This window comes from Gallus gallus, chromosome 4 (assembly GCF_016699485.2).
Source record: "Gallus gallus isolate bGalGal1 chromosome 4, bGalGal1.mat.broiler.GRCg7b, whole genome shotgun sequence".
NCBI lineage: Eukaryota > Metazoa > Chordata > Aves > Galliformes > Phasianidae > Gallus > Gallus gallus.
Genome location: NC_052535.1, coordinates 88,811,408 through 88,835,401, shown reverse-complemented (window position 1 = coordinate 88,835,401; position 23,994 = coordinate 88,811,408). Strand labels below are relative to the sequence as shown.

The window sequence follows — 23,994 nt, the reverse complement described above, 5'->3', positions numbered from 1 at the left end:
TCTTGCCAGTGCTGGACAGGGAAGAAACCCCTATGATTAACTAAGCACGCTAGGATGTGTTTTAAGCTATTTAATCGGTTCCACACATAAAACTTACTACTAGAAAGCAGAACTAAGTCAGGAACTGCTGGTGTGAGCCAATGCTTTATCATCAGCTTTAAGTGACTGCTGTCAGACCACAAAAACAAGTGAAAGCTTAAAACAATTCCAAAAGCTGTCAGTTAAAAGAGAAAACTCTGAGTTAGGATTCCACAATCACAATCTGCACCCTGCACTTTCGTGATGCTCAGCTTGAAACGGTGCAGCTCACATACAAATATTATGTAATAAGCCAACTTTCCTAAAATTTAAAAGGCACTAATTGGTATTCAGAAATAATCAGCTCTAATAACTGAGCGGAGTTAACAGACCAAACCATTTTAAAAGAAGATATGCAGTTCCAACAAAGCCAGAAGACTTTTCCCAAAAGCAAATAGCTTCTTTTTCAAAGTTCTCCTATCTCCAAAGTGTCTGGCCCAATTAATTTCAAACTTTGATAAAAATCCTCCTCTGGCAATGGAGCCTGGCAGGGGAGGGAGGGGAGTTCAATTGGAAAGTGGCTTTTATTTATGGATTTTTAAACAGTAGATTGCTCCATACTGTAATTAACCTAAATGTCACAATCAGGTATGCAATTTAGAGAAAAATAATTAAACTCTAATGTACTTTAAGAATTTTACAGTTAGCAACGTAAGCATGGAGTTATTTATAATGTCTGATCCCTGGGTGGAATACCTACACAAGACACATTTAAAGAACCACACTATTCTTTGGCAAAATCATGATGCAAACGGGATAAAAAATGGGATCCTTTGTACTCCCAGAGACGTACATCTACATATCAACCTGGCACCTAAGAATGGGGAGAAGAGAAGGCTGCAAGGTGACCTGATACCAGCATTTCAGTATATAAAGGGGAGCTACAGGAAAGAAGGGGACAGACTCTTCTAGCACTGTCTATGGTGACAGAACAAGGGGAAACAGTTTCAGACTTAAAGAGAGTATATTTAGGTTGGAGATAAGGAAAAAGTCTTTTACAATAAGGGTGGTGAGCAATGGAACAGGTTGCGCAGAGAGGTGGTGGATGCCCCATCCCTAGATATACTCAAGGCCAGGCTGGACAGGGCTTTGAGCACCTATCTAGCTGTGGATGTCCCTGTTTATTGCAGGGGAGTTGAACTAGATGACTTTTAAAGGTCCCTCCCAACTCTAAGGATTCCTTGATTCCTAGGGCTGTAAAGTCAGAGCCAACATTACCTGCCCTTTCACAGACACTGCCATTGACTTCATTGATGCACGTTGCTGCCTTCAGTCCCTGGCTGGAAGGCTCAGCTAGATAACCACAAAATCCAGCATCGCTGGGTTCATCAGGAAGCCACTGGAGCAGGGTGTTGGTGAAGGGTGACATGTCCTCCCAGCACCAGTATGACACGTTGATCTTCCTCAGGCCAACCCAAGGAGTCAATGCTTTGGACTAGAAATATAGAGGGGGAAAGTTGTTACACAGTTTTATTTATCTTTGGTATTAAAACAAGCATCACCACACAGAGCTCGTTAGAAACATCAACAAATTTGGTGTTACAAAAATGCATGGAGGAGATAGGTGTTTCTCAGTGCCAACTGAATTAAATGCTACAGAGGTAGAGAAATTCTTTTGGAAACAGCAATTATTATTTTTTCTTTACTCTATGTTTCAATTTATCTGCATCAGGAGGAGCACAAGCCAAACACTCACAGCAGCTCACTATGAAATTAGCTGCAAGTCCCCTACACAACTTAAATGATAAAGCAGACCTGCTGTACAGCTTCCCTTTAGTTACAGCTGTCCCTTCAGCAAAACCATTTCCCACATTATGACCACTTAACACCAACTAAAAGGGGTAGTATTTTCATTTCTAGGGCTCACATTTTAAAACATACCGTAGCAGGAAATAATATGTACATGGAAAATGTTTTTCCTCCAACGCAAAGGAGCAAGTGCTGTTAGGGAAGGGTTGCTAATGCATCTTTAGGAATTTACATGACACTTAACCACTCCTGGAGCTGTTTTGCAGTGTCCCAGGGCTTGGCTTCCTCTCCTCACATAAGAGTTAACACGCAGCCTCAAGTGAACTGAACCTTAACTTACACTGGTGCAGCTCAATCCCCTCTAAAAACCCTGCACTTGTTGAAACATCACTTGAAAATCACAAAGCGACTCAAGGCTGGAAATGCTCATTTCAACAGGGCAACATTTCTCTTCAATACTGAAGTATGCTCCTCTCTGAGAAGTACCAATCCCGCTGCCTCTAGTCTCACTTTCCCTATAAAAACCTCTTCCTGATTGCCAGCCCTGAGACCCAGAAGGATGCATGCTGATACTATCAGATCAATCTTTCAGAGCCCCAGAGCACCACTCTTTGCTATGGTTCGAGCACCCCTCACACAACCTGCCCCGAATACCTCTGCACTTCTGCGAGTGGCTGGAAAAAAAAAAGCCCACAGTATTTATTCTCCTGCTGTGTGAGGAGGGATGAATTCCGACTCACTTCTCACTGGCTCAGACAGCAAAGCACCTGCCACTAAATCAAACATAAATAACTCCCAATAAGCCAAGCAGGTCTGCAGAGTTAAGAAGCTGACATTTGAAACAGTGCTTTCCTGAGCAGAATAAATAGCTTTAAATGCTTTATTTTAAACACCTCCGGCGCCCCCAAAGGGACCTTTATTTACAAAATATTGTGTAGATGTCACAAGAGAACCACTTGCACTTCTCTTGCAGCCATGTATCCCACAAGGGAAATGCGTGTGTGATTTCATTACAGAAAGTGATCCCTCTGAGGCACCGTGTATGTTTGTATTTATCTTTCCCATTTACATTCTCTACAATTTCACTTCAAAAACACCCATAGGGTATGTTGAATTTCAAAAGGAAAAATCAGTCCTTCTCAGTTAAGAGGCATGTCTGCTCCGCACCGAGCACACCGTGCCTCACCAAGGACTCCTCCACAGCCAGAGCTTAATTACTCAGAGGACATAAAAGAGAAGCGCTCACCGAAGACTGCATCTTCTGCAGCTCCTTCAGAACAAACTCCACCTTTTTCTGGGTGGTGAGAGAAGCCAGCGAAGCTCCGCTGGACCTGCAGGACAGCTTGGCGTGGTCGTAGTTCTCCTTTGCATTTGTGATTTTCAGGCAAGAGTTGCTGACCAAATGCCAGTTTGTTCCGCAGATATTTTCTGCAGGAGGGGAAAGGGAAGAGTAAAACCAGAGGTGTGTGACTTTCACATTGTTCTGAGTAGTGAGAGCTCTCCCACTGAAATGAACCCCACAGCCCCATCCAACCCAACACGACCCACTGGCATGCTCAGAAGTACCTACGTACAAATAACACACAGAAAAAAGCTGTGTAGGGGCTCTTGAAGGCAATGTCACCACTTGTTTACTTGCAATGGGTTGACAAAGCACTTCTTTGAACATCCAACAGTGAAATCGTTTCAAAGGAACAGTGGGGAAGAACTCCTTACACTTTGTAGGAATTACTTCCCTGACTCCTAATCAGCATGTTCTAGTGAGGCACTGGCACAGCTTGCCCACAGAGATGGTGGGTGTTCCATGCCTGAGACACCCAAGGTCAGGCAGGATAGGGCTATGAGCACCTGATGGAGCTGTGGGTGTCCCTGTGCACTGCAGGCAGTGGGACCAGATGGCCTTTAAGGGTCGCTTCCAACTCAAACCATTCTGTAGAGCTGATGTCCAGATCCAAAGTCTCAGTTTAAATTCATCTAACAGACTGAAAAGCTATCAAGAAATGGGTTTTCAGATGGGGTTTTTACAAGCATGATCACCTCATTCCCTTTTCTACATGCAATTAAATACGAATTCATCCGTATCACTAAGAGATGATGCTTTTCTCACTGTCACAGTTCACCTCTGAACTCTCTTCATTTATTCACTCCCAGACTAGCAGCAAGCAGACCTGGACACGTACAGAGTTACCAGGGGAAGTCCCTCCATACCTTTTTAAAGGTCCTGCCCTCACAGTTTTTCTCTCTTTCTCTCCTATGCAGAAAGGTTGAGGGAACTGTACTTGTTTAGCTTGGAAAAGAGAAGGCTCTGGGGAGACCTCATTGTGGCCTTCCAATACTTGAAGGGAGCATATAAACAGGAAGGGGAACAGCTGTTTACAAGGATGGGTAGTGATAGGACAAGGGGTCCTTTTCAACCCAGGCCATTCTACGATACTATGATTCTATGATACTTTACTAACTGTGTATGTCAATCTCTGAAGATGCTATACTTCTCTCCCAGTTACTGGAAAAAAAACATCCTTTCTGTGGAGGAGACTAATAAACAATTGCTATGAGCTCCCACTGGAAACATGCTAATAAGAGAAATTTCCTTATACACTTAGGTGTTATTTGCCTAATATGTCCAGTATGTGACATTCTGCTTTTGCACAATTCTAGTTTCTAAAATCAAATGGCATGCATTATTAAACCTAATGCCTCACCGAAGCCTATTATATCAACAGTGCTGCTTTCATCAAATGAAAAGAGAGAGAGATGAAATGCAGGCTAATAATTATACAAATGATTACACCGCTCTTCAGACAATTGGGACTGAAAAATATTCCATCAGACTTTCTAAATTTACTTGAAATAGAGTTTCATGCCAAAATTGGGTTGATTAAAGAACACTATTCCTATATAGCAGTAAACCATCACCCAGTTGGGAGTTTTGTTTTCAACACAAACATAAGAAACAAGAAAAAAAGAAAACCAACCAAAAAAAAGAAGATGAACATTGCAACCAATACTTTTGGATTGGGTGAATGTGGAGCTTCTTACACAAAAACTCAAGCAATACCTACCTGGTAAAGCAATGCACTCCTGATTCCTGGGTTCCCACTGACAGTTCTGATCCATGGCGCAGCTTTTACAGCTTGTCCTTTTGTTACAGTGATAGGCAGGGTTATCCTTAGGACAATTCTCATAAGCAGTAATGGGAACCTAAAATAAATTGCACCAATGAGGCTTCCCATCCAAATAACAACAGTTTGTAACAATCATAAAGACTAGCATGTTTAACTTCACATTTCAGATCTACAAGACAATCCGTATGTTCCAACGTGGGAACACTGCAGTGTGCATTCAGGATATCCTGATTTCCTCCTTAAAGCTGCTCCCTCTAGCTGTAGGGCTGGCTTTTTTCTAGGGAAGGCTTTAACAGCAAACCCAAATGTCTTTGAGCCTTACTGAATAACCATGCCCTCTGCTCTTAGGCATCAATAGGACAAGGGGGAATGGTTTTAAACTGAGACAGGGGAGGTTTAGGTTGGATATTAGGAGGAATTTTTTCACCCAGAGGGTGGTGATGCACTGGAACAGGTTGCCCAAGGAGGTTGTGGATGCCCCATCCCTGGAGGCATTCAAGGCCAGGCTGGATGTGGCTCTGGGCAGCCTGGTCTGCTGGTTGGTGACCCTGCACACAGCAGGGGGGTTGAAAGCAGATGATCATTGTGGTCCTTTTCAACCCAGGCCATTCTAGGTTTATACGCTGATGATGAGCCTCCTTACTTGAGGTGTGGGAAATCCCGCGAAAAGCCCTCAGACCCACATGAAAAATTCAAGGGTGTGAGCAGTTCAGAGGCACAAAAGCACAGGAAATATCAAAATGATGGGGGTCATAATGCTGCCAGATGAAGACAATTGTTATTTCAAAGGCAAAACGTAAACTACATAAGCATTAGAGAGACTTTACCTGTTCCTCCGTGCAGTTGTTATGCATTGATATACACTGGTCGGTGCACCACTGACAGTTGTTTGTGTTTGCTGTACAGCTATAGCAGTCTGTAATCTGATCACATTTTTCATTGTCTACAACTATTAAAGAAAAAAACCTGCATGACCAAAAACAGGCATTTCCTGACAGAGCTCTAAGAACTTGATTACATACAGCAAAAGATACAACCAAACAGCAGCGCCTGGAGATTTTCTCTTATCAACCAGTTAGTAAATGGGATTCTTTCTTTTGACCCAATGGAGAGAGAGCTGCATTCATCAATTGCTTTTAGTGCCCAGGTAGCGATCAGAACACAACAGCAGAGAACACACTGAGACACTGAAGCCCACCAGCAGCAATGGGGCATGCATGTTCCATCAGTGCACATGCAAACCATGCCAGAGGACGTTTCCCAAGGACAGGGAAATCTCCCACTGCAGGCCCATTTTGCTGAAAGCCTGCCCTTCAATTATGTGCAGCATTTTCATGCAAAGCTTGAACTTTCCACTTCATCTTCCCAATTGCTTATCGCCTGTGTTTGGTGAGAATTTATTGTACATTCAGAGCCCATCAAAGCAGTGTCCCTTTACATCAATTTCTTTTAAATAATTAAAGGCTGCAATCTATTACAGAATCGAGGTTCATGTAATTCAATTCAGAGCAATGAACGCATTGGGATAAAGTGTTGAAAATTGTTAAAAAGTTATCATATGAAGAACACAGGAATCAGACCTTAAAAATAATGCTCTTTTTCTATGCCCCAACCCAGATAAGAGCGTAGAAGGTGACACAAAGCACTTAAACCACTTATCCTGCTGTCTCAGGGTAACACAGCAGACCCAGGTCCTCCTCCCTCACCTCACAATGAACAGAAAGCTCTCACAAGGTCAGAATTCAGGGCCAGCACCTACAGAGCAACGGCCCTGATGCTGTCTGTGTGGGGTGGGAGCACACATGCAAGCAACACCGCAGGAAAAAGCTGATGAGGAAAGGGAAATAGGAAGGATGTGGCACATACCTGGCTTGGCAGGGCAGTCCTCAAGGACCTTTTGCTGCTGCTGCAATGTGGCCATTTCCCAGGGCACACAGCCGGGTCGGGCAGGATCCCAGACACAGCGCACACCGGGCCCTGCATGCATGCAGGCGGTCTCGTTAGCAAAGGCCTCACATCTCTCTGGTGTGTACTTCAGGATGTCACTCAGCAGGAGGCTGTTGAAGCCTCCGAATATATACATGGTGCTGGAGAAAACACAAGTAAAGAAACGTTTCTCCTCAGCATCTTTTTCAGTGGCACGGACACAGTGGGATTGAGTTTACTCTCAAGAAGTCTGCTGATGTCACCAAGCTGAGAGGTGCATTTCATCAAATCATTAAGGTTGGAAAAGACCTCTAAGATCATCTAGTACCACCTCAACCCATCCTACCATGCCCACCAACCACATCCCTCAGTGCCACATCTCCATGGCTCTGCAACACCTCCATGTATGGTGACCCCACCACTCCCTGGGCAGCTGTGCCAGTGCCTGACCACTCTTTTGGAGAGCAAATTTCTCCTAGTATCCAACCTGACTCTCCAGTGATGCAACTTGAGGCCATTACCTCTCATCCTACTGCTGCTATCTGGGAGAGGAAACCTGTTGATACAGGAGAAGGCAGGAATGCCATCCAGAGGGACCTGGACAGGCTCAAAATGTGGGTCCACGAGAGCTGAATGAGAATCAACAAGGGCAAGGTTCTGCACTTGGGTTGGGGCAATACCAGATATGTTTACAGTCTGGGAGAAGAACTCATTGAGAGCAGTCCTGCAGAAAAGGACTTGGGGCTCCTGATGGATAAGAAGTTTACAGCCTGGAAGGCCAACAGTACCCTGAGCTGCATCAGCAGAGGGTTGGCACAGGGCAGGGAAGGGACCGTCCTGTCTGCACTGCCCTTATGAGGCCTCCAGCACAAGGACAGGGAGCTGTTGGAGCAGGTCCAGGAGGCCACAAGGATGCTCAGAGGGCTGGAGGAGCTCTGCTATGGAGGGGGACTGAGAGCTGGGAGTGTTCAGCCTGGAGAGGAGAAGGATTTGGGGAGAACTCACTGAGTCCTTCCAGTACTTAAAGGGAGTTTATAAATGGGAAGAAGAGTGAATTTTTTACACAGTCTGATAGTGACAAGACAAGGGGGAATGGCTTTAAACTAAAAGAGGGGAGATTTAGGTCAGATGTTAGGAGGAAATTCTTTACTCACTGGGTGGTGAGGCCTTGGCACTGCTGCCCAGAGCTGTGGGCGCCCCATCCCCGGAGGTGCCCAGGGCCATGGATGGGACCCTGGGCAGCCTGAGATGATGGGGGGCACCCAGCCCCCTGATAGAGGGGCTTTAAGGTCCTTTCCAACCCAACCACTCTGCGATTCTATCCAAAATTATGCCACAATTCCGTGTGACGCCTGATTAATGTGACCATGTATAAAATGCTGCAGGAAAGCATGATCCTCCTGCAAAAACAGCGTCAAGAAAGGGAAGCAGGCTGACACAAGGGAGACAGTACTGCACTATTAAACCAGCAGTCAGGAACTGTGACAAAACAATTCAATGCTGTCACATACTGCTGCACTGCTGCGACAAAACCACAGATATTTTTATGGCTGTTATCAACCGAGCAGAGATCCATTTCCCACTCATGTTTTGAGGGGGGAAAAAGATGTTTTGTTTTGTTTTTTTTTTAAACCTCCTACAACATCACGGCTGCTTTAGGCATAACACAAAGTTTCAGTGGTTACACTAAAACAGTGCTCAAAAAAAACCCACCTGTGCCTCAACGTTTGTAAACGTGTATTTAATGAGACAGCACAGAAGAGTTTCTGCAACTGAGCAGAAGTTTTGCATGAATAATAAACAATTGTTAGCCTTATTTCCATCCTGTTTCAGAAGAGAATTAATGCAGAGGCTTCATTGCTCTTGATGGGAGCAAACAGACAGCTGGTAATCAGCATACACTGAAACAGGTATAGTGAGATTTTCAGAAACAAGTGTATCTATTTGAAAGCACACATTCCTTTTAAAGTCAGTATTCTCAAACTGGCTTTTAAACTGTGCTTTAAATAATGTTACTGATTTAGGAATACTGTACTCAAAGGGACAGGGAACCAGAATGGAAGACTCCTCAGAAATATCACATCCCTGAAGACGCCCTCAAACTCAGCTCTGCAGAGCCGAGCACAGCAACAGCTGTTCACCTCAAGGTGTGGATATCATTACAGTGATATAATGCTTAATGGCAGGAATCTCATCTGTGATTTCACCTAATTACTGCACATCACGTCACCGGTAAAGAGCGACACAGGATGCGTTGTGTAAACTAAAACATGGGCAACCTGGAAACTAAAACGTGGGCAATTTAGAAACCACAAGGGAAAATATGAGTTTGGGTATATGAATGTTCAATGCAGCTAAATAAGGGCAGAAAGAAATAAAAAAAAAGTATGACAAAATGATTTCTGAATGAAGGAACGTTTATCAGATCCCCTCTCAGTCTTCTCCTCCCCAGGCTGAACAGATCCAGCTCACTCAGCCTTTCCTCATACAGGAGATGCTCCAGGTCCTTCATCACCTTTGTGGCTCTCCACTGCACTCCTTCTAGGAGATCCTTGTCTTTTTGGAACTGGGGAGGTGCATTAGTAGAAGCAGTGACAGGAACATAGTTTGCTGAAGACACTGCAAGAGCAGAGATCTGAGAACTCCAGTAGATTTGCAACCAAATCTCACTTCTCCAGTCTCAGTGTTTCTTAACTACACACACACACACATATATATATCTCAACACATGCACAAATGTGCACCAATGTACTGCAGTGGCACTGAGCTATGAAAAATGTTTGTTTGGATCCTCACCTGTTGTACAGCACTGCAGAATGTCCAAACCTGTTCACATCATGATGGAGACCTGGGCGAGGAAGAACGGACCACGTGTTGCAGGCTAGGATTAAAGAAAGGAGATGATTAAGTGCTAGAAATGATTCTGCCTGTCCCCAGAACACAAATCTCTCGAGTCAAATGGGGTAGCTGACAAAAGCAATGCGTTATCTGCTTTGTGCAAGGTTGAACACTCCCATCCTTGCCCCAGCTGACAGAAGGGGAAAGGAAGGATGCGGTGGTTCTGCATCACCACCTGAATAGTCCAGTTTTGTGGCCTTGTGTGGCACAGATTAACGACTGTTTACAAGGGTGGATAGTGATAGGATAAGGAGGAATGGTTTTAAACTGAGACAGGGGAGGTTTAGGTTGGATATGAGGAGGAAGTTTTTCACACAGAGGGTGGTGACGCACTGGAACAGGTTGCCCAAGGAGGTTGTGGATGCCCCAACCCTGGAAGCATTCAAGGCCAGGCTGGATGTGGCTCTGGGCAGCCTGGTCTGCTGGTTGGTGACCCTGCACGTAGCAGGGGGGTTGGAACTAGATGGTCATCGTGTCCTTTTCAGGCCATTCTATGATTCTATGATGATTCTATGATAGATGATTGGCTCTTTGGCAATCACGTGTAATTAAATGGCAGCAATGCGAGCTGTTTTCTCTCCTTTGCAAATGGAGTATTTCATTGCATAACAAGTTTGGGTTTTATCTGTTTAGACACGAATTATTTGCAGTTTTGCCCTCAAACCAGCATCACTGAGAACAGAGACTTATCTTCCTCTTCTTTTTCATTGCAATTATGTTCCTAGAGGGTAGATATCCATGTTTTTAAAAACATTTTTCACTCATCATAGCTTCAGGATTTTTGGTTGTTTTTCTCTTTTAATATAATGTGAGATTATTCCATCTTTTTCTATTAGCATAACATTTATAAGTTCTGCTTCATTTCTAACTTGGTTTCTCAGGTAATTTCTTCCTTTAGGCAGCACAGAAAAAAACAACCTAAGAAACGTATAACCCACTGAGCAATCAAAGGAACAAAAGCAGGCAAAGTCAGTCCAATTCACAGCACTTCAGCTTTGCAAAGGGAATGGGATCACCTCGGGGGTTAATGTCCCAGAGGCAGCTGTATGTAATTTATGCAATTAAGACAGAAAAGTCAATCTGCTGTAAAGATCTACAGAGCCCAGAAACACTGGTGGAGTTTCTAATGCAAGATAAAACTGTTGTTACAGGGGAGTGAACCTCCGAAGAGAGAAGCCCATAAACCCAAACCACTACATAAATAAATCAAGAGGGCAGAGAAAATCAACTTCATTACTTTACAAAACTTAATTGGAGAGTCGTTGGGTAAGAAAGCTGATCCTCCACTGTGCACCTGCAGAAACTTTTGTTGGACAGTGCTGGTAAATAGAAGATATATGACCCACTTGGTTGGGTTTAACACTCGGTAAATCATGACTGAAGTTTATTTTTTAACCATCACTTGCTCTGTTTTTGAAGAATTTACCCAAGCCCTGCATTGCTCATGGAACAAGCATGCATGGTTTCAATTTCTAGCAGGAGACCTCAGAATTGGACAGAGATTTGCGATCTTTTATCCAGCAAGTTGTGAGTTATGCAAGGCCAAAAGACATATTTTTCTAGATTAACAGAAGGCCTGGAATATTTTGCTTTCTAAGCTTCTTTCCCATCTCTAACAGAGGAGCAAGCACTGGAAAAAATGACTGCTTCTAAAACTACAAAGAATATACTTCTTCCTGACTTACGAGTTAAGCCAAGCCTAAAACTCACAATGCACAGGGTTTTATTAAATATATTACTCAAATAGAACGCATATGCTACAAAAACATCTAGCCTCCTTCCATTCCTGGCATCAGAACTGAATTTTTGAAGGGAGAAAGAAAAGTTTCAATTTCTCTCCTGTAGGGAGAAGAGACCATTACATGAGTATAGGTTTTGCATGAATATTTCCTGCTGGGTTTTACAAAGGAAAACAACAAAGCTAAAACTTGTTTAGAAATGAAAGAGAATGATTACTTAAACCACAGTAATTGTGACTGGAGAGATGGGCAGGGAGGAACCTGATAAGGTTTAACAAGAGCAAGTGTAGAGTCTTGCACTTGGGGATGAACAACCGCCACCATCAGTACAGGTTGGGGGATGAGCTGCTGGAGAGGAGCTCTGTGGAGAAGGACCTGGGGGTTCTGGTGGACAACAGGTTGGCCATGAGCCAGCAGTGTGCCCTGGTGGCCAAGAAGGCCAATGGCATCCTGGGGTGCATTACAAAGAGAGTGGCCAGCTGCTTGATGGGTGATCCTCCCCCATCTACTTTGACCTCATGAGGCCACATTTAGATACTTAGATGCCCAGTTCTGGGCTCCCCAGTTCCAAAAAGACACTGATTTGGAGAATGGGAAGTGCTAAGCAGTCATCGTGGTGCACAGGGCACAGGAAAAATACTGTGAGGCTGCTCTACCCAAGTGTTCAACCAACCTGAAAGTCAACACAACCAAAGCTCATCCTGAGAAGCAATGAGAAACACACTCATGTACAGCCAGCTGCACTGTTATCCTCACACCTTCCAAAACTGGAAGGCGTTAGCGGGAGAGATTGGATGGGATTAGCCCCAGCATGGACAGGTGCAGGGTAAAAGGATATTAATGCCTTCTCAGATCTATCTAAAAACCCTCCAAGAACCTGTGCACATCTTCAGCAATATTTGCCTGCATGCCACAAAACAGAAGGCATGTCCTCACAACCCCCAATGCACGTGGCCTGACTACACGAAAATTTGGGGGGGGAAAGGAATAAAAAACATGGCAAGGTAAATAAAACAAGTCACTACAGAAGTAAGTTTTAACAGTCACAGTTAAAAGAAAGAGCTGTCTTTGAAGCCCTTACTCAACTTGAACTCCAATTGTCTCCACTCTTCCTGCTAGGGCCCTAACATATTCCTGGCTGCACTTCTGGTCCATTTTCCATTGTGTTTCTCAATGAGACAAGGCAAATCATGCCAGTAAAGCTGCCCTGACATAAAGGGAAAAGAAGAAGTGATCTTTCTTTCTTTGAAGGATCTGACCTGAGAGTCTCTGCCCCTAGAAATGAGGGACATAGGAGCACAAGAAGGACTCCCATCACTCTTGTGCCAATTGCAATCAATGCAAGCTATAATTCTTGGCATAAAATTGGTAAAAAATGGGCTGGCAAACTGCAGTGAGTAGTTCCTGTAAAAGGATTTGCCTGTTAACTGCACTGAATCAAAATGAATTTCACTACTGGCGTATTTTTTTTTCAAATTTGTGTCATTTGTGTTTTACACCTAATAAGGAGTTCACTGGGTGAGGGAAGACAGCAAAATGGATTAAGAAGAATTTATCCCTATTGATATGCAAGCTGATAGAAATTACTCTCTTGTGCCTGTCAAAATATCTCACACACTGAATGTTTCTCAAGTAAAAACTCAAAATAAAGTTAGCCAGGAGCACACAACAGATTGTACACGGAGGTGATGTGATATCAAAGAAAGCAGGGGGAACAATTCCAGACAGCAAAGTAGCACAAGGATGCCAGACTGATCATCACAGTAATCCATTCACTGGCATACTACTTTCACAAAGCAGGAGTGACATCTCAGCAGACAGTCCTTCCAGGAATGCAGGTTTACGTGATCATTTCTGGGAATAAACCACCAGAACCCTCATTTCAAGGAATGAGGAGCAGAAGACAGAATGTGATATGAGTACAGAATGGTGTTTTTCGCCAGTGTGAATTATCTGGATTGTGCATGCATCTCCTCGTATAGAATTTCATCTCCTTTTCTTCCTTTTCTTAAATGCAGCCCGTGGACTCCACATTCACAAATAAATGCTGCCCTCTTCTGGCTATTCACCCTCAGCAAAACCTAATCCTTCCAAATAAAATCCGCTTGCTTGGCTTTATGATTAAATAGTACTTATGGGGACATTTATGCTTACAAAGCACACACAGACAAACTGACATTGCAAGCAGCTCAGTGAAGCAACAGAGCCAGCCCTCACTTAAAACATGAGCATACCATGGACAAGTTGAGCTCTAGCAATGTCTGGTGCTTGCTACTATCCTTACAGTGCTTTTGCCCTAACTCAGAGGGGGAAAGGCTGTTTACAAGGGTGGATAGTGATAGGACAAGGGGGAATGGTTTTAAACTGAGACAGGGGAGGTTTAGGTTAGATATTGGGAGGAAGTTTTTCACCCAGAGGGTGGTGATGCACTGGAACAGGTTGCCCAAGGAGGTTGTGGATGCCCCATCCCTGCAGGCATTCAAGGCCAGGCTGGATGTGGCTCTGGGCAGCCTGGTCTGCTGGTTGGCGACCCTGCATATAGCAGGGGGGTTGAAACCAGATGATCATTGTGGTCCTTTTCAACCCAGGCCATTCTATATGATTCTAAAGCACACTCAAAACCTCACTAGAGCTTTTGGGATGAGACATCAGAAGAACGTGTGTTCTATTCAAGACATTTTTTAATGTCTAAGGTGGTGTACAAACTGTTGGCCAACAAAATGCTGCTGTATTTGCCTAGAAATCACTGCAGCAGTTCATTTGCTTGGTAATGTGCACTAAGCTAATGTGCTTCTCCTGATTACACATTCTTCTGCAGTATGCTTAGTAGCATTTGCTCTGATACACCCAGCATATAAATCAGGCTTCGTGAAGGCAGCTCTTTTAAAATCTCCAAGGATATTTTGTATTGTTGTTATTTCCCCAAGAACTTACCCATATCATAGGCCATAAAATCAGAGGAAAAGCACTTAGCACCGTGGCTCATGGAGGTGTCGTTGTGTGTGTTCCCCCCAAACACCAGCATGGTTCCGCTCATTATCACGGCGGTGTGCAAGTAGCGGAAAAATTTGCTGTCTTTAAGAATCGTCCTTCAGGAATAGAAAGATATGTATTAATGAAACTGAGAGGTACCTGGCAAAGGCATTGAATAATAAATGCAAGCTGAAGAAGGAAACCAAGAGGTGAGGGGTACTATTTAATTAGTTTATCTAATGAGATTTAACAACTTTCTCTCTGGACTGTTCGATACCTCCCGTAATCTCACTCTCATATTCCTATTTGGTTTCCAATTTATAGGAGAAATACATCTAGGAAAGCAACTCTCCAAAGCCATGGATCTTAATCATCAATTCTTTCCCTAGGGGTGATTGAGCTTTCACACTAACACTGCCTTGATTGCAGTCAATTAAAACCTGCTGATTCGAACACTGGTTGGGGAGACTCCAGTCCAGAGAAATTTACAGTAATCCAAATCATTTCTTTTAAAAATGGGGTATCATTTCTTGCTCAAAACTAACAAAATATTTCAGGGACATCCGTCTGCTTGCCAAGAGTGGAGCCCTGCAGCTTAACACCTGCAAAACTCAATGCCTCATCTATGGTTAAATCAGGGCTGGCGTTAATCGCATTACCAATGACCTTGCCTTTAATCAGCGTGATTAACAGCACTGAACACAAAGGGTCACTGATAAGAATGAGGAGAGGGCTTTTTTTGCCCTAACTTACCATGAAATCCACGGAACGTCAGAGAGAGTTGGCAGAGCAAGAAACCTACAGATAAGGATGAGCAGACACCGCTAGGTGCCCTGCTGCAGGGCGACCGCTGCCTGCCCTGCCAGCCAACAAGGCTGACAAAATAAACATAAAAGGAAGCTGCTGCTGAACGCTTTGGGCAAACATTGTCCCATTTGTGATGTTTTCTGCCTATTCAGCCAGATTTGCCAAGCTGAACGGGGAGAACAAATGAACCAAGATAGGAAGTGTGGCTATTGCTGCATGTGACTGAGCAGGAAGGAAGATTTTTGGCAATTAGTTACTTCACTCATCAGGAAAATCTCACCAACAGTTGTTGCAGAAATACTACTTTAAACTCAGTAAAATAAAGTGAATCAAAATTACACATGCCCACTCAAATACCAGCCTTTGTATTCATACAGAGCCTTTAAAAATAAACTAAGACAAACACAACGCTGAGGAAAATGTACTTCACCTCTATAGCTCAAAGATGTGAAGTTTTGCTATAGCTGTCCAATAAAACTCACCTCTGGGCAAAAACCAATCACAGAAGATGTCAGTTTAGGAAACAAACATTTCAAATAGTTACAGGGCCAGAAGAAAATGGGGATGTATAGAAATTCTTGTGTGGGCTTAATGCAGAATGAATTACCACTCACTTGATTACAGTAACCATGCTCATATGCATGGCCTGTACTCCTGGCAAGAAAATACCATCAAATAGTTCTCCTTTCAGCTTTAATACAACGATAGATGAAAACGGATTTCTTGGTGTGTTCACAGCTTTGATTATGTGTGACTGCATGATTCTCTACTCATAAAGGGACATCAAACTTACAGACAAAAGGGCATGTTGTCTGTCCTGAATGTAGGTAGTTATGTGCAACTGTACCCTTATCAGACAACCCAACCTCTTGTCCACTACATACAAAAGTGAGGTGTATACAGGAATAAGAAGTACTTACCACATCCGGGAATCAACATCATATCTGTAAAGGTCATCAGCTAACTTGTATTTGTTGGCACTGAATGCCTTGTAACCTCCGTGGATATAAATGGATCTTGTATGTGGATCATAAACACTACTGTGACCATAACCTCCTTGTACCAAAGCTCCACTTGTCTGTAAGATGCTCCACGTATTTGTGGCTGAGAAATGAAAGAAGTGAGTGACAAAACACAGTTAATTTACCTCTGTTAATAACCTATCAGCAAATCTGATGGTGAAACAAATTGGGTTTCACTTGGCTCAGAATTAGACAGCGTCTCTATGATTTGACATCCAAAAATATTCTCCTTCAAGGAGTAAGTATGCTGCAAAGAATTATTGCCAAGTGTTTTTAATTAGACCAGAAACATCTCTTTCACAGTCATTTATTAAATGCTGCAGACAAACTAAGTAAATGAGAGATAAAAAGCACAGAAATAATATATTGCATTTCAGTGACATAAAAATGACAGCACTGCAGCTTGATTCAGCATAGTACCCAAGAGCACTTTTATTTTAAATATTTAAGGCCAGACAGCACAGAAGTCAAGTTAAGTGTGATTATGAAGAACACTCTAGTTAGAAACTAACATGTGATTAATGGCCCTATGTTCTCGCTCACTAAAATAACATTTGTTTGGTACATTCCTTACGTGGTCAGTAGAACAAGGAGATGCCTCCAGAGAGCCATTTCTGAGCAGCTGCCTTAGGCAGCACTTCATCTGGAGAGCTTCCTAGCTTCTCCACCGCTAACACTGGAAATCTCTGCATCCTCAAACCAGAGTTTGGACTGTTCCCAGAGATCAGGGACAAATGGGAGTCCATAAAGTTATTCTCCTTTTCCCCTAAGGATTCAGTAATGACTGCTACAGAGGTTGGGATATAGAGTTAAGTGGATGCTTGGCCTGAATTGTTACATCCATTCTTGTACTCAGAGGATGCAAAAGTAATTCTGAAAAAGTTTGCTTTCCAAAGAGAAAGGAAAATGAATTTAGATGTCTCACAGTTATCCTGCTTCATCTCTCAATTACAGCCTTTTCATCTTTAGGACCCAATAAGCTGTATAAAGCTGGAAGTACGTGGCTATCTGCTCACACAGCTACACAAACACTAAAAGCTGGATTGAATTTCTCCTAAGTACAGATCAAAGGAGAAGAACGCAGTCACTCTTGTTTTGCTATCTGGATATGGGTCATCTCAGTTATTTCCAAACCAGTTGCTAACAAATGATAGGTGGGGCCCGAACTCACCTAAGTTGTACTCCTGGACGTTGCTGATGTACCCATAAAGGGGGCAGTGCCCAAAGATGACAAGCATGACCACGCTCTCATCCTCCAAGGTGACAATGTGTGCCGAGTGGCCAACCACAGCGTACTGCTCCTTGGCTTTCGGTGCTGCCTGAGTCCAGGACTGCCTGGGAATGTTGAACACCCACAGCTGGCTGCTCACATTCCCCGTGGCATCTATTTTTCCACCATACATGTATATGTCATCCTAAAAGAAGAGAGATTTAAAATGAGCCCGATGGGTTTGGCATTTAGAAAACAGCCTGGCAAAAGAGGCAGTTAAGACGGAAACTCCTCTGCGTCAGCACATTAAAAACTTTGTCTCCCAGGTAAATGTATTGAAAAAAAAGAAAGAAATTAAGTACCTCTGGAATGAAGAGTGCTAGGATAGTTAAACTGGGTTTTATTAATCATGCTTTAAGAGTGAAGCTCCTGAAGTCTTATCTAGCTTTATCTGTGGGTTTCTCCAGATGTCTCAGAGTGACTCATGAATCCAAAGGGTCCAGAGGAGCCCCTGCTGACAAGATGGTAACCTTGGAAAGGGAAGCTCTACTGCTATAGCTGGTGCTGCTTGGAAAACTGCAGAAAAGCACTGCCTGTCACTAACAGTGAACATACTACAGTGTCCTACTTCCAAACAGTTATCCTTTTTCACACAGAGGGTGGTGAGGCACTGGAACAGGTTGCCCAAGGAGGTTGTGGATGCCCCATCCCTGGAGGCATTCAAGGCCAGGCTGGATGTGGCTCTGGGCAGCCTGGTCTGGTGGCTGGCAGCCCTGCACATAGCAGGGGGTTGGAAACAGATGAGCACTGTGGTCCTTTTCAACCCAGGCCATTCTAGGATTCTATGAACCAGCTGAACTCCAGTAAACCCCAGTCATCACGCCCATCTTACAAGCCTTAGGATCTCTGAGAAAAGTGGGAAAGGAGGAATACATGAGCAAACACAGTACAGCATCCTAGGATCCCAGCCCAAGTATTCCCTGAAGTGCACAGACTGCATTACCCACAGGCAAATCCTGGAAGAAGAAAAGCTTATCCCAAAGCAAGACTGAGCTGTGGAAAGGGGTGGGTGGGATTGGGGTGAAAAAGGAGGAAATACCATCTGCAGCTCTGAACATACCTTATGTAATGCCAGTGAATGACCGTATCTCATCTCTACTGAGTTCACAGTGTTATTCAGTGGAAGCCACTCTTCAGAAATAAGATCATACCTGTACAATAAAAAATGAAATGATTTCCTGAGAAGTTGATATCAAGTTGAGAAAATTCGTGCTTGTTCTTTCCAGAAGGTGTTGGAAATTCTTTTACTTTACAAAAGTCCTATTAAGATTTCAGCATACACCAATTATGCACACATGTTACTTATGTTTTAAAAAGAAATCCTATCAAGTCTACTCAGCATCCACATGTTGATTGGCTTTACCCTGAATTTGCCTTCCCTGTAGAACCAAGAGTTAATGCACTGCCTCTTATGCTATGATAACCTACAACAGATGATCCATCCCAAAGAATAGAAAAGGTTACTCTAAGACCAGGTAAATTCCAATTACTTGATAGAAATAAAACTGCCACTGTTAGAAGGCACTTTTAATTATGCCTTTGTCATTCAAGCATATTTTCTCAGTGAACTTGAAATAAGATAAACCCTCTACCCTGAAAATGGCCTCTGGCTTTTTAGATAAACGAATGAACTGCATTTGCCAGACTTATAGCTGTACAAGATAAAATAATCTCTGAGAAAGTCTTTAATGAAGGCACAGGTTATCAGTTGAAAAATCAGACATGACTTTGAAAAAGTAAACCATGGATGCAATCAGCAACTATTTTACAAGAACGAATACATTTGCAGCTGCCCTGTAACTCCTGCTAAATAAAAGCACAGCTCTTACTTAGGTCAATGGAAGTGAAAAACTCATCTTTTGCCTGGATCTCCCAAAATGACATCAAGTTCAAGAGAAAGTCTGAATGTGTTTTTATGGGGCATTCCAATGAGGAAATACAATTATTATTTGGTATCTTAGCTAGCGCTCAGAATCCCAAACAGTCTGCATGAATGGCATCATCCTAAATGCCATTCCCAGTTTGGTATCCCATTCCCTATGCATAAACATCCACATCCCCTGGAATCAGCATGTCTTCATTAAGGAGTCACTGAAAACGGACAGACAGTATAAAGAAGGGCTAATAAAACAGGAGCAAAATTGCCCTCTTGGATTACAAGGCTAGATGTAATTTATAAGCCAGCCTACAAAACATATAGTAAACAGTTGAATGCTGTCATAAGCAGATGAACCAAAAACTCACAGAGCATCAAAAATCTTATACTTTTCTTCTCCAAAATTGCCTACTTTATCAGCATTTTCCCACACCTCCAACCTTGAGTTTAAGTTTTTATTAGTGTTATTTCCCCTTGGAAATGCCCTATGGAGCATAAGCCAAAGCACAGCGTGTCAGGTAGCATTTTCTAAACCTAATTCTCAAATCTCTGTTCTTGTGCTCAGACTCTGTTATTGGGGTTTATACTCACGCTAAAACCTTCTGAGAGTCAGAATGATTGAAGACGTAGCCTCCAACAATCCACATTTTATTGTTGTGGATGATGGTTTTGTGAGATGCTCTAGGAAGTTTTGGAAGAGAATATTCCTCACGGGTCCAAAATGACCGATTTGCAGGAACAGGAATTGAACAGCCAGGACCTAGGAAACAGTGTTAGAAGTTAAACAAATCCTATCCAAAGTCTGCATTTCAGCTAGAGGTCAGTATGCTGCACCACGGGTGGCAAAGAGCACGGTCTGGTGGAAGTTGTTCTCATCAGTAACGATCTGCAATGGACATGGTGTGAAAGGACTCCTGCAATGGAACTCTCAACCACAACCACATACTGGAGGAGGTTTCAGAAGGAAAAAAGCAGATCCAGACCAGGCAAAGCTGTGATGAAGCAAAGCAGACACCCAGCTCTGTTCTCTGTCCCTGTGATGGCAGGGGCATGGTGCAGATCTCTTCCCACTCCACAACACAAGGCCATCTATCTCCCAGCACTTTTCTAGCTGCCACGTGCCCTCAGAAGCCCCAACACTCAAGGGTCACACAGCACTGTTTGCTGCTTTTTCCCACTTTTTGTTCCTCCCCTTTCCAGTGCTATGTTTTTATGAACTGTTCACTTCCTGTTTTATATACATTACTGCTGCTCTTAAAGCAGCTTCACTGCCAGGGTTCCCTTCAGAGCTACCTCCTACTCCGTGGGACCCCATTAAGAGCCACAAAAGAGGAGAGGTTGGAGAAGCCACACAATATCCCAAGTTGGAAGAGACCCATAAGGATCACTGAGTCCAACTAGAGGACCCACAGCACTTCATCCGTGCTTCAGATCCTCATAAAACAATCAAAAAGAAGCAGCACATGATGGCCAATTTGGATCTTCCAGCTCCCTGAGCCTTGAAGTTTGTGGGTGGTTCAGTTTTGATTATTATTTTTTTTAATTATTATTCTTAAATTTCATTTTAATCTGATGCTTGCACACATCAAGTTGGCAACACTTTGCATGGTAGCACAGCTGCTAACAAGAACTTCTTCCCAATGATAGGAAATTATCGTTAATAGGAAAAGCGGGATGGAAGCTTGATTTTCTTCTTACTTAAAAGCACAGCTGTCAAGAACAGTGTCAAACACTTCCAAGAACCATATATATAGAAGATATCATCTTAACAAGAAATTCTCCATAATGTTCAGACTTACCTTGCCAGCCTGCAGAGCAAACACATGCTTTAGTATCATTGAAGTTGCAAAATCCCCTCTCTGGTGCCCCACAATCATCTGTGCAGTAGGGAATATCACAAGCTTCTCCCTTCCAGTATTTGGCACATTCACATTCAAGAGAATTGCTGCTGTTATTGAGCCTGCACTCTCCTCGGCCGGAGCAATTATTGGGACACATATTGAAACTGCAAACATCAGGGAAAGAAGGTTCATCAGTAATGAAACAGGCTCTTCCCATTAACGAGTACAACAGTGATGCTGAACAGAAGTTAATACAGCAGTTGTTTGTTAATAAGCAAACCAAGAATCATCTAGAGTTCATTGTGATGGACCTGCATTTGTTCTGTACCTATAAGGTGCAGAGCTGCCTCACTTAATGAGTTAAACCTGTGAAAAATTACCAGAGTGACTTTTAGCCAGTTATACTGATAACAAATTGCCTCAAAATCCCCAACAGTAAGTGAAGAATTCCAGCAGCACACAAGGCTTTGGTGGTGTCTCTGCAGCGTAGACTTAAGCTACTCACATTTAGATGCTCTAGGAGCTGTTTATACAGTGAACACACTTGAGATGAATCCCAAGCCAAAGATGTGTTTCTTCTGAATCGTTTCTAATTCTATAACTTTGGCAATGTAACTGAGGCAAAATCAGACACGTCCTTGTTGAGGACCCAAAGGGTCAACCCTAGGACTACCCAATAACTCCAGGACTACCTCCCAATATTCTCACTGTCAAGCAGTAGGTGGAATCACTGGCTTCAAGACCATGATTTCACAATATCTGTCTCCAGTAGTAACATTAAAGACCGCTAAACTCGAAAGCAATAAATCACCACTCCTCAAAAACACTAAGAGGAAATCTAATAGCTAGAACTGACAGAAGAAAAACATACAAAACAGTACCTGAAGATTGTCTGAAATCATCAAGAGAAGAGTTAAAGATGCACTAAGAAGTTATAGAGAAAATTATAAAGACAGATTATATACTCGGAGTGAACTTCATAGAATTTTAGAATGGTATCAGTGGGAAGGAACCTTTAAAGGCCATCTGGTCCAACTCCCCTGCAATGAACAGGGATGTCTACAGCTACAACTTCACCACCACACTGCATCAGTGCAATGCTGACAGCTGGCAGTAGATGGTGTTATGGTTTATGGTATCAGTCAGCCTTTCAAAAGGAGCTTCAGCTCCTGTGTTTCAGGCAACACAGCAAAAGCTCGTTCCCTTCTGGATGCCCCACATTTTTCAAACAGTTGACTGTATTTTGAAGTGCTTAAAAAGGAGGAAAGCACCAAAACTGGCTTCAAAACTGAGCAACTCACTTCAGTCAGTTGCGACCAAGGACTTTGCAGCTGGATCTTTCTGAAGATAGAGCTAAAAACTTCTTAAATATACACCCAAATTAAAATCGCCTAGTGCAGCACATGCATCATTTGTATCTCTATGAGCACATTTGTATGTTTCATATTTTAAATATGAAACAAACAAAAAAACCCAAAACAGAACAAAACCATTCTAGAATAAGAAGTCGGATTCAGCAACTCAATCCAAGGACTGAATAAAAAGCAAAGTTCCATGGAAAACTGCTAAAGGGTGCTCAGTAATAGGTCCCATCCAGCGTCCCAAGTGAAACGCACGCACTACTGCAAAAGCATTTCTGTGCAGAAGCATCTCTGCAAAATGCATAAGGGCACACAATATATCAGTTCTGCCTGCCGGAATACGATCACATAAATCTAGTAATAGAAAATAAATAGTATGTCTTTTCTGAGCAAACATTTGCCCACACTTACAATTGACAACTGAAGCTGATGCTGAGAGCATTACAGTTATTAGCCAGTGTAAGAGTATAATAAAGATAGAATCTAAATTCAAGTATCTGCTCGTAATTACATGCTTCAGTGGCAATTGCTTTTTCCAAGACAAGACTGAGGGAAGAGGAAACCTCCTTCTGCTCAACCTGCAACATTTATGTAATGTACAAATCACTTTGGAGTGGTACCACTTACTTATATGTGATGTTAAACCCTGTCAAATTATAAGCAGCATCGCTGAAGAAATGCAGAAGAGCATATCCAGAAGTAGCTACAACTTCTGGTACCGTTTCATTGCTGTCTTTCTCAGGAACAATCAGACCACTGCAAAAGAGGAGAAGAAAAGAAAGTTGAAATGAAACAAAAGGGAGCAAAACAACGAGGGCAAACACAGTATGCATATCGGTATGAGTAGAATAATTGAAACCCAGAGTATTTATTTGCATCTATTTGAAGTATAATGAATTTGCATACAGTAATTAGCATTTTCACAGGGCAGTTATTAGACAGGTTTTCTTCAATAGAACTCCTTAAACATTTCAAAAGAAAACATATCAAGCTTGTGAGCACGCACACTCCAACGAACCCATTCCAAATGAACTAAGAACCCACAAGACCCTCTCAGAAAGATAAAATTGCATTCCACAGGGACCAGTTTATTAATACACGTCTTAATTATGTGCCAAACAGTGGCCACGTTACCAACCAAAGAGTCCTGACAAACCTTAGGGCACTGAAAACAGCAGTGGGAACACTGCTGTCAGCATACATGATTTCAGCATGAAAGAAGGAATGGTTGAAGAAAAGGATGCAAATAGAAAACCCTGAAGTAGCCAAGTGGGTTCTTCTGAAAGATAAATGTATAATAAAAGTGTTTGGCTTGAGCAACCCTGAAGC

The 23,994-nt window shown here is 42.8% G+C and overlaps 1 protein-coding gene across 3 annotated transcripts in view; it reads right to left on the bottom strand.

Annotated features, from left to right (window-relative positions):
• The window catches only part of ATRN (attractin), a 145,347-nt gene that overhangs the window by 78,242 nt on the left and 43,111 nt on the right, over positions 1-23,994 (bottom strand). For all 3 annotated transcript variants that reach the window (XM_015286048.3, XM_015286050.3, XM_015286049.3), the window contains exons 4-16: positions 23,293-23,421; positions 21,263-21,468; positions 20,055-20,223; positions 18,648-18,738; positions 17,489-17,732; positions 16,216-16,399; positions 14,450-14,604; positions 9,675-9,759; positions 6,819-7,039; positions 5,780-5,901; positions 4,890-5,028; positions 3,074-3,255; positions 1,297-1,513 (exon numbers count right to left, since the gene is read on the bottom strand). In XM_015286048.3, the coding sequence (XP_015141534.2) occupies positions 1,297-1,513; positions 3,074-3,255; positions 4,890-5,028; positions 5,780-5,901; positions 6,819-7,039; positions 9,675-9,759; positions 14,450-14,604; positions 16,216-16,399; positions 17,489-17,732; positions 18,648-18,738; positions 20,055-20,223; positions 21,263-21,468; positions 23,293-23,421 (2,144 nt within the window). The remainder of the gene's footprint in view (positions 1-1,296; positions 1,514-3,073; positions 3,256-4,889; positions 5,029-5,779; positions 5,902-6,818; positions 7,040-9,674; positions 9,760-14,449; positions 14,605-16,215; positions 16,400-17,488; positions 17,733-18,647; positions 18,739-20,054; positions 20,224-21,262; positions 21,469-23,292; positions 23,422-23,994) is intronic.